Source organism: Argiope bruennichi, chromosome 11 (genome assembly GCF_947563725.1).
Source record: "Argiope bruennichi chromosome 11, qqArgBrue1.1, whole genome shotgun sequence".
Classification (NCBI taxonomy): domain Eukaryota; kingdom Metazoa; phylum Arthropoda; class Arachnida; order Araneae; family Araneidae; genus Argiope; species Argiope bruennichi.
This window is the reverse complement of record NC_079161.1, coordinates 3,910,878-3,922,131: the sequence shown is the minus strand read 5'-3', so window position 1 is coordinate 3,922,131 and position 11,254 is coordinate 3,910,878. Positions and strand designations below refer to the sequence as shown.

Genomic DNA, 11,254 nt, shown 5'->3' with positions numbered 1-11,254 from the left:
ATTCCAGGTTTTTAGGGTTCTCAACTGTTATGTCTCTTTTTTGTCTCAATACTTTCGCAGAATTTCAGAACTTTGGGATTCATCCACATTGTAGCTCAATCTATTTGTATTTTTCAAAAATTGCTCTTAAGTTTATTCCGGGTGGTAGTTTTTGACTTCATTTTAATTGAAACCCTCGATACTCTTTACGCCTATTGGGTTTTTGTTAACGATATGGTCATTTATAGGAAATAACGCCAATCAATCCAAATCGATAATTTTTATTGATTCATTGAAATCTGTTTGAGTGGGTTGAGCAAAATTGTACTCCAGTTTTGGAATGTTAAAAAAAATAGCCTACTTAGCTTCAGAGTGTTTTCAGAGGGTTCTTATTCTCGGGAAATGGAAAAATCCGGTTTATTTTCAAAAGATTTGATTGTACAAATTATCCCATATAAGACAGATTCAGATATTTCAAAGCATCACTCTACTTCCTTGATTTTGAGCCTTCTTTTTAAAATACCTTCAATAGATGTGGAGCTTGGCTCCGGAATTCTCTCTTGGTATTTCGTGAATTATTTCAAGACATTTATAAAATAAAGTATCCATTAGGTAAAACGTTTTTAGTACGCTGTAATAAATACCGCCCACTCGTTTTCATACGAGATAACACCAAGTATCATATTATATAAAATTATTTCATGTTTCAATTAAAATTCGGTAAATTGATTTAAAAAATGTTCTTTTATGCTGAAAAAGGCTTGGTCTTAAATATTTACGGCTGATTGTTCTTTTTATTGCCCGCAAAAAAATCTTACCTTAAAAACTGGAGTTCTGAAAATTATTAAGAAAATGTTTATTTCTTTCAGTATCCAAATACTCTCTAATAAAAACAAGAAATTCTGAAGGCATGTCGACAGGGGATTCTAAATCATTTCCTGTGGTTTTTACTAACGAAAACAACTGTTCACGGAATTGTTCTCAACTTCTTCAACTCCCCCTCTCTCTTTTGGACAAAAAAAACCCTGTAAAATTTAAAATCACAAAAGAACTTGCCAATGTCTGGCAATGCAGTTGGGAAGAATATGACTTGGAATCAGGAAGAAGCTTCAGGATATACGTATCTTGCACGGGCACTCATTTTCAATTAATAATACATATTTTTAAAAAATTTCTTTCATTGACAAAACACGGTTTATTCCCATGTTATCTATGCAGATTCTTTATAAAAAATTAGATTTACCTTTATGCCCATGCAATCCATCGGGGATGTTGATTATTATGCGTTTCAATGCCCACCTGCTAAAACGTTTCATTTGAAAGAGCGTAAACTTGACACTGTGTCGACTCATTTACAAACTTACAGTGATACATTGTATATCTAGAATGCCCGGAGAAAACTTGTACATTTTATAAGGGTCTATATAACCAGATCCAGTTCTTTTCATTCTTATATTTCTGCCTGGGCCGGTGTGATTTGGATATTTTTTGGAGTGGTTTTGTTGTTGTTTTGCGGAGTTTTCTTGTACTGGTTGGAAGGGGATGCTCTTTTACTATTTTTTTTTATATATTTAGGCATTTAAAATGTTTTTTCTTTTATACAGCTCTTCTGGATTTGTTTCATATGAAATCCTTTTTATTGAATTAAGGTAATTTATATTTACTTTTAATACATTTTCCAAATTTTATATTTTATACAATTTATATTGTAAAAATGTTGGTGATGATCGTCTTGAATGTTTCAAAGGTGTTTTAATAATTCAAAATATTTTTTAATAAATTTAAATATTTTAAAATAATTTTGTGACAAGCACTGTTATCTGCACTTTTATTTATGTAAATGTTTCGTTGAATGTCTTGAATCGCTGCATATGTAATCATATAATTTAAATAATGCTTTGTTTTTGCAATTATTACCTTTGTTTTACCTTTGCTTTGCATGTATACTTTTGTGTATAATTTCCCCACTGCCGCACTATAGGTCTTACACCAAATCGGTTAGGTTGGATCTGAGTGGTTGTTAAAAATTTTTAAAAATCATATAAGTTGTAGAAAAAAAACTTGGCATGGTAGAAAAGAAGTAACTGCAAGTTTCAAATCAGCATGAATATTAAACTCTGAAATGCTCAAAACTCGAACAGAAACTGGGTTGCAAATCGTTCCCCCCCCCCGTATCCTTTTAGAGTATTGAAACTAATTTATGTGCTTTAGTAGAAGGGAAAAAAAAACAAGTTTTGAGGAACAGCTCACTTTATTTTTCATTCAAAAGGTAAAATTTCACTTAAAATGATATTTTGAATTTTAGGAATAAATGAAATGATAGAAGCAAACTATTTCTCTAGTAGAAAAACAAATTTTGACTTACCCTTTCGTGAGGCAAGCTTATCAATACAAAAACAAGAACACATAAATGTCAATCGAACAGCAAATATCACATTATATACATCTGTATTTTAACTTTACAATGGATACTAAACATTGGTATTTAAATCTTACATGGGTATCATTTACAGTTTTGTGTTTGTAAAATTAATTCAGAATTATAATGCCATACTTAATAATGAAATACATTATTCGCGACATTTTTTTTCTAGATCTTATAAAAAAAATCTTGTATAATGAAGCAAGTCATTCATTTTGAGAGTACATGAAAAGGTTAATTGACTATAGATAATTGATTCATTAAATAAAATTAAAGAGAATTGTATATTTTTAATAAATTAAATATTAAAATTAAAATTCAAGTTTAAAAAATTATTTTCCCAAATTCATTTTACAGTAATTTACTTAAACTTAAATTACTGAGAAGGAAAAAAAAATCCGAGCCTAGTGCGATTGAAGAATGTATGTAAATTTCTAAGCTGCATTCAAAATTTGGATTCAGTCTCTTGGTACGACTCGCAAGCTGTCGATGTCTTCCGCATAAGGTAGAGTGAAGCTTTGCAGCAAACTACCAATCAGAAGAAAGATTTCCACTTGTGCCAATGATTCTCCGATGCAGGATCTTTTTCCTACAATAAATAAGTGTTTTTTAAAGCATCTTTTAATCATGTATTAGCATTTGGGTATACAAAGCAAAGATGTTAAAAACAGACAATAAATAAAATACAAACACCAAAATTCCAACCAAATAAAACCACTGCAAAATCATATGACGCTAAGATCGTTCTATTTTATTTTCCTCATATGATGAGGAAGCTTATGTTGAGCTTTGCGCGCAGGAAAAGTATAACAGTCGAATGGAATGAGTTCAAATTTTCTTTTAGGAAATGTGTGCATTCAACTGGTATATTTTTCTTTGCTTGATATTTGATTTATTCCCAATGATGATTTTTGAATTTGTTGTTTGGTCTTTTTTTTGTGGTTTGACTTGATATGATTTTGCTGTGGTTGGAATTTTGAAATAATTTTGGGTTTGATTGTGTATTTTGTTTATTGTTTTGATTTAAATGTCTTTTCGTTGTGTCCATTGATTAAAAAAAATCTTCTATTGCTTCAGATTTTCCGGTCACGAAGGGTTAACACTTGGACGAAAGTCAGACTCCACACAGAAAAAATCCCAGGTTTGAATCCCTGCTTCAAAGTGACCCATGATAAAATCGGATTAATTTTTTCCTTCATTTTTTTTACAATTTAAACTTAAAGTTTCGCTAATTTGATTCATTCTGAAGATATTATAATAGTGAACCATCGACAATATAAAAGGACAAACAATTTCAAATTTACCATCGTTTCAATCTTTCATCGGGGGAGGGAAAACTCGAAAGAGAAATTCCGCGAAGAAGCATGGAAACAGGAATGATGTTAAATGATAAGAATATGTAGAGATTCAAGCAGATTTATTAGTATATAAAAGAAAATAAATATTTTACCAAAATATTTTGACTCAACTAAAAAATTGCATGCTGCCGATTGACTCAAAATATAAGTAAGAGGATGGGTAAAAAAGTGTCCGGCCTAACAAAAAAAAAATCTGTTTAATGATTGCTTTATTTTTCAACATAGTCCCCTACCAAAGATATACACTTGCTACAGTGCTGCGACAATGTTTGAATCTCCACCCTGCAAAACCTTTCGTCTAAAGCCTCAAAGTAGGCATTCGTCGCTGAGATGACTTCGGTATCAAAAAAGAACTTCCTTCCAGTCAGAAACTTTTTCTAGTTGAAGAAGTGGCTGTAGTTCGAAAGGGCCATATCAGGGGAATATGGTGCATGCGGAAGAATTTCAAACTTCAACTCGTGAAGATTTGCCATCACAAAGATAGCTTTGTGGACGATGGCATTGTACTGGTGAAACAGGACCTTCTTCTTTTTCAAACCTGGTCTTTTGTCTTTGATTTTGGAATGAAATTTATCCAAAAGATTATCATAATGTTCAGCACCGATTGATGGTGCTGCCTTTTTTAAGATAATCCAATTATAAAATTCCCTAAGAGTCTCAAAAAGCTGTTGTCATAATCTTTCCAGTAGATGGCACACTTCTTGATTTTTTTTCTGTGCTGATTCGACCTTCGCTGTCCATTGTTTTGATTGCTGCTTGATCTCTAGAGTATAGTGATAGATCCATGCCTCATCCACAGATACGAAACGTCACAAAAAATCAGTTGGCTTTGAATTGTACAGCTTCAAACATTGTTTCGATATCGTCATACGCTGCAGTTTTTGATTCAAGGTGACCAAACGTGGCCAGCATCTTGATGACAACTTTCTCATTTCCAAAATAACGGTTAAAATATGATGTGCTCATTCTATGGATATTCCAACAGACTCAGCATCCTCTGCCAATTTCTGTCGGTGATCATTCATAATGTTTTTGTGGATTTCTCTAATGATTTCATCTGCAGCGGCTGATTTCGGTCTTCTAGAATGCTCCGAAGCCAGAGTTCTTGTGCGAACACGTTTAAAATATGCAACTCATGTTTTAACATTTGTAAACGGATGGGAAGATTCCCCCAGTGCAGCATCTAGTTCAGTTTTAATATCCGTTGGGGATATGCCTTTTATAAAAAAACATTTTATCACATCTCGCACTTTAGTTATCTCCATACTCGGCTACAAATAGAAGAGGAAATTTTTAAAATAGCACAGTATAAAAACAATCAATCACAAATCTTTTGAAATGCACAAGAAGTATTAAACAAAGATGGCACATTGAAATGTCCAAGTCAAAGTAACTCTGGGAGTGCCCCCTCTAGGTGAGGCTTAAAACTTTTCATCCCATCCTCGTAGGAAAATGTTTTTGGTATTTTTTGAAATAAAAAACAGGTGGTCAAAGCAAAAATCATAAAAGATTGAGGTACAGATAGAAATGTTCTATGTGAATCGTCATTTTTATCGCATTAATATCTGCTTGAAAGTTCATTAAGTATTTTTCTACCTTATTATATTCATTTAGACTTAACGTTGCTATCAACTATTTTCAGTGTCTTATGCTTTTATGAATTTGTTTTATATTTGTCATATAATGATATTTTCTAAAAATTATCATTTACAAGGTATTTAGTGCAGTTCTACTCTTTACTTTTATGAATGCGACAAAAAAAATCATATTCGTGGAACTTATGACGTAGTTTATTTTATTCATCGAGTAAATGAATTGCAACTGTTTTATTATCACTTTTCTGACATGTTGTCAGACTGCAATCTTTCTAGCAGCACATCAGAAAGTTTTTTAGTGTTATCAAGAGTGTGGTTTCTTGTCTGACAGCTAAATTTCTTACTGAAAAGATAGAAAATTGAACATCTGCAAGTCGTTGCTCCAACATAAGTCTTAGTTTATGTATGCTATACCAACAAATGCAGATACATCTGGTGGTATAAAATGAAAATTATGGGGATCAATAAATAATGATATTATGACAAAAGGTTGCCAGATTTAATTCACGTTCCTCTTTCGCGTGATATTTATTTTTCAAATTGCTCATTTGAAAAAACACCGGATATTTACCCAATCCAAACAGGTAGGGTCCTCCTTCCACTTTGATCCGCTTCCCCTCGCTGTTGAGGAATCTCCCGGGATCGAACTTGTCAGGATTCGGGAAGAGTTTCGGATCGAAGTGGATGCTGTACAGGTTGGATACAATGGCAGTCCTTTCGGGTATCCTGTATCCCTCGATCGTAGTTTCCTCTGCAAAGAAGTGGACAATGAATGCACAATCACTTTAAACTGTTGACAAATCAGAACAGTTTAATGTAATCGAATTCACTTCACTTGGTTTTCATTAGAATTAGTTTAGTACTATTATAGAACATTATTTCTATGTATCTATGATATTTTCCCCCAAAAAGTATTGTGAAATTATTGATATATAAATGAGCCTACAGATTTCCTTCGTAAAAAGGTATATAAATTAAATAATAAAGAGTAGTACAATAAAGAGATTAAAAAAAGATCGAAAAGTTGTTTGCAAAATAATAATAAAATCATAGCATTTGATCATATATTATTCATAGTTTCTATTCCAAAAATCTCCTTTCCTCATTTGGAGCAAGATTTTTACTACGATTTAAATTTTGAGTTTAAGATTTCTAACTATGGGCGTGGCTTCTAAACGGCAAACTATAGTGATACATAAAGAAATATAGTTTAATAGAAGATGTAAAACATGAGATAAAAAAAAGCAAAAAAAAAAAAAAATGAAATTTCGATAAATGTTATATACACAATCTTAAAATCTTTCTCTAAACAATTTTTAATTTATTTCCATGTTGAACATTTTAAGTAAAAGAGACTTGGCATCATCATAGATTATACGTTCATTTGCTCTTAAAAGTCCCACTGTGTACAAAAATCTGCTTATTTCTATTTTTTTTTTTACTTTCCATTTTTTTGTAATTCCGTTTTATACATAGAGGATTATCATTTATACAACAGCTTGCAAAAAAAAAACCCCATTAAATACCTTTCCAACAACCGTAATCATTTTCATATTTAATCTGAAGTAACTTGCATGTTTCTACGTTGCGTTCATTCAGTTTTGAGTTTTTTCTTCTTTATAATTACAATAATACTTGAGTAGGAAATTCTTTTTCTGGTACAGGAGAGAAAAATGAGGACCTGATTTTGATCGAATTATTTATACTGAATCGGAATCTGTAAGTCATTTGAATGAATGATGAAATAATGAACGTATAACGATTTTTTCCCAATGTTTAAATGATTTGCTTTTCATGATATAATAATATTTTTCTTATAATAATATCTCTATGTTCCATTCGCACAAAACACAACAACATTTAATATATCTCAGTTGCAAATCCATTAACAATACAAATATTTCAACGTCGCAATATATGGACCAAAATCACTTGGAAAATTGAATTTTAGCCTCTCCCATTTTCATAGATTTTATTCATTATAATTGTGTGAGCTGTCGAAATGGGTAAAGGTTTTCGGCCGTTGCACTAGTACCTCCACAAACTAATTTTTGATGAATTTAGAAAAAGTCTCCATTCTTTTGGTAGTACTCCATTCTTTTGGTAGATAGTAGTTTGTGAGTACTCTCTAAGAAAAAATATTGTTTGCGATAACTTAAATCCTTTTTCTCAGAAAAGAACCTTTTTCTCTCGGTGTTCACGAAAACAACATACTTTATTATCTTTTCGAAGGAGACTCTAGAATTGCAGCCTAAAATCAAAATCTCGATCGTTGGGATTGAATCTTGTATTAGTCAAGACTAACATGAACCGATACTTGCTTCAAATAATATTGCTTTCGGATAATATTAAACGCGTGCCAGGAATGAATCGCCTCGAACGATGGATGACACAACAGATTCAGTAAAAAGGCTATATTCAAGCCACAGGTTAATATTTCGTAACTATGGTACGCCAGTGCCATGCAAGGCATTCTCTGCGTTAAGGTGTATGTACACACTAGAAGATTTTTTAAAAATTTTAAATTTAAAAATTCAGTTTTTTCACAGTAGGTCATTAATATATGTTTAAACTCATTTCAGTGAGAAAACACCATATTACACTAATTATTAATTAATTAAATAATATTTAATGAGCTAATTAGTATATTTTTTGAAACATGATATCTTAAATTCTAATTTGTACAGACACACAATTCTAGTTTGAAATTATGCCTAATATTAGTCTTCATGTTGTCTGCCTCAATCAAATTATAAAAATATATAGTTTTTTTTTTTACAATTTTTTCATCAACAATGAACAGAAAAAGCGAGACTTTTTCTGTCATTTTAACTTTTAAATAGCTATTAAAAATTTATTTCTATAAATATAAACTTGATTTATATTTATATTTATCTGCTATTTCATACAAATTATTTTGATATATAAATGACTGTATTTGGTTAATTTCTTGTTAAGTTATGATTGTTTGAATGAAGCAACCTAGTGGAAAAATATCATTATTCATAAAACGAGGTTTTAAAAAGCCGTAGCTAGAGTTTTTAATGGAAGCACCTCAAGCAAAATAATTATAACTCGAGAAATATTTCGAATATTGACAACATCCTGGTATCATTTGAAAGCTAAAGGATAAGAGAATATTATTAAGCAATAAAAAAATATTCGATATTTTGAACGATTTTCGAAGTTTTGAGTGTGTACATACACCTTAACACCTTTATTAGAGAGAATGCGAGAGAATTTTGAGGAGACCACCCCAGCTGTGTTTACTTCAAAGTATAGCTTCGTGATTCGTGCCGCACAAAAAGAATGGAAGAGCTCGTGAAATTTCAAGAGCCCTTATTCTAGTTCATCAAATAACTAACTCAAAATATTCAGCTGAAATGAGAACCCGCTTTACACCCAAAATAGAGTTGATAACTTTTTCTTTAATCAGGGAATTTATGATTTGACGTTGCTTCTTATGTAATGCTTCCCCATATATAATGAAAGTTATCTGGGAGAAAAGGGGAGGAGATTTTCACACTTTCTTGATATATTTAATCCCTATCTAACACAAATTATGTGGAATCCAGATATACAATAGGTTAACCAGAGTAAAACCGCTGTGGTAAGTTCCATAAGAACTGCTAGCTTATTTATATTGAAGCGGATTGTCTGAGATCAACAGACGTCTGACGAGACATGGTGATGAATGAATAGTTTGTTCTGTCGGCATTTAGTTTTAGTAATATCAGATCATATTTTTATAAGTTAAATACCTCGTTTCTTAAACGCAATAAACATGATGCAAAAGCTGTATGCTGGAGAGTCATTTTGGTTATATTTTTGAATTCGTGGAATTTCAGCTTAAAAAGTAACAGTAAAAGCATAACTTGGAGTTAACCTAAATTCGCTCCTTTAATTTCGTAAATAGACAATTATGTAAATGTTAAGTGGCAATTAAACAGATAAAATTATCAGAGGCGATCTTCACACATTCAGCTCGATAATGATCGTCCGAAAGAAATATCAAATAAACCGTGAAAAGAAAAGTATTTTTTATGTTTATTCCTAGTAGTTAGCTATTAGGTTTAAAAGTAATGAGGCTTCATGTTAAATCATCATTTAGAAGAAAAGGAACCAAGTCATCAGCGTCATTAATTCTGATGAGAATGGCCTGAATATTCTGCAAAAGTAATTCGAACTGCAATGCGCTAAAACTAGAGTAAGGCAACAAATGGAATGAACCTAATCCTTAATGTATTTGTAATGAATGTCGAGCTTTTAAGTTTAGTATTTTATTTTTTCATTTACTTCTATTATTTTCTTGGAAAGTTTTTATTTAGGATTTGGGAAATTTAGCAGGAATCGGAATATTGCACGACGATGAAAAGAATAAATAATAAAATCCAGAAACTGAAACTCACTAAAATTTGAATACATTGTAGTAACGAGAAATAACGCCGCTATACGGGACAACTCTTGTATAGTTGCGTCCAGGTAGGGCAGATCCGGTTTGTCTATCCAGGATGGGAGTCTCTCCCTTCCAATGATGCTGTCCAGCTCTTCCTGTATCTTCATCTGTACATCCGGGTGCCTGCTCAGTTCCACCAATAATTTAGCAACAGTGGAGCTCACGGATTCTGTGCCCTCGAAGAACAAGTTGAAAGCATTCGCCCTCAGTCTCTCGTCTAGAAAGGAAAGAAATAACGTGTCAGTGCTTAAACCGGTGATTATTCACAATCAGATACAAGTTTACATTGGGTGATTATGAATAGTCATCGGTAAGTCACCGAATTATTCACATTTACCATAACGTATGCATTGTTGTAATAAATGCAATAAACAATTTTTTAATTAATTAAATGGAAGTCAAAAACGTTTCAGTGTTTTCATAATGAAGTAGAAATGAATATGTGTGAAATTAAGATTAAATACTTCTTTGCAATTAAAATAGTTCACAAGAGGCAACATGTATATGAATACAATGAAAAGCACTTATTTGATTTAAGCCCCAATCACCGATCAATGAAGTTATAGATACCTCAACTAATGTGAGATACCCTACTTTTGTTTTATTTTGACATCCAAGGTCATTTGAAGGAAAATCGTATCGATATGAACAAAAAAAAAAAAAAAAAAAAAAAAAAAACTAAGAATGGTGTCGTAGAGTTTATCTCTAGTTTCAACTTCTTCCGAAGGAGGTTTGTCCGAATAATCGCAATGAATATTCTCGAATTCCAAATTCTTATTATATTTCAGGGGCTCTCAAGACCTGCTTACTTTTCCGGGGACTTCTCATCTATGAATTCCTCTAATGAAGTTACATATAAAACTTAGAAAACTGCATAACTATTTAACAACAGATTGCAATTAAAAAAAGTACTTTACTCTTCATTTGCCTAAAAGCTTTAATTTCAAAATCACATGTAATTTTATTATATTTCAGCATTTAAATAACCAGTATATGGAATAAATTCCTTTTAGTTTTTTCAATAGAAAATGACGTAAAAGTTAAGAGACAATTAAAAATTATCATAGCCTATTTTCCCACATTTAGGACGATAATGCTTTAATAAAGGTGAATATCAAATAATCTGTGTAATAAATCATCTACAGCGTTCATCATTTTTTTGTTTATCGTAATTAAAAATGATTGATTTTCCATAAAAGTTCTCATCTAAATTCCATTTTGGAAAACGGCCCACGTGCCTTTTTAACCTCCAACGAAAGAAAAGGAATATTCAAATATAATAAGAAACGAGATAAGAACAAAAGAAAAGGAATATAACTCAAAAATACTTAAAGAGAGGGGGAAAAAAAAAGAAACGAGAGAAAGAAAGCAAACTTTCTATGTTTGGTTTTTCTAATAAAATAATCAACTCCTCTAGTCGGGTTCTTTCTGATTGCAGCTCTAA

General features: G+C 31.5%; 1 protein-coding gene across 1 annotated transcript in view; it reads right to left on the bottom strand.

The window, feature by feature from the left end:
• Positions 1 to 2,217: 2,217 nt before the first annotated feature.
• LOC129957285 (cytochrome P450 2C44-like) overlaps positions 2,218 to 11,254 on the bottom strand; it is a 41,894-nt gene continuing 32,857 nt past the window's right edge. The window contains exons 10-12 of the mRNA XM_056069547.1: positions 9,764 to 10,027; positions 5,926 to 6,105; positions 2,218 to 2,990 (exon numbers count right to left, since the gene is read on the bottom strand). Coding sequence (XP_055925522.1) covers positions 2,860 to 2,990; positions 5,926 to 6,105; positions 9,764 to 10,027 — 575 coding nt within the window. The 3' untranslated portion in view covers positions 2,218 to 2,859. The remainder of the gene's footprint in view (positions 2,991 to 5,925; positions 6,106 to 9,763; positions 10,028 to 11,254) is intronic.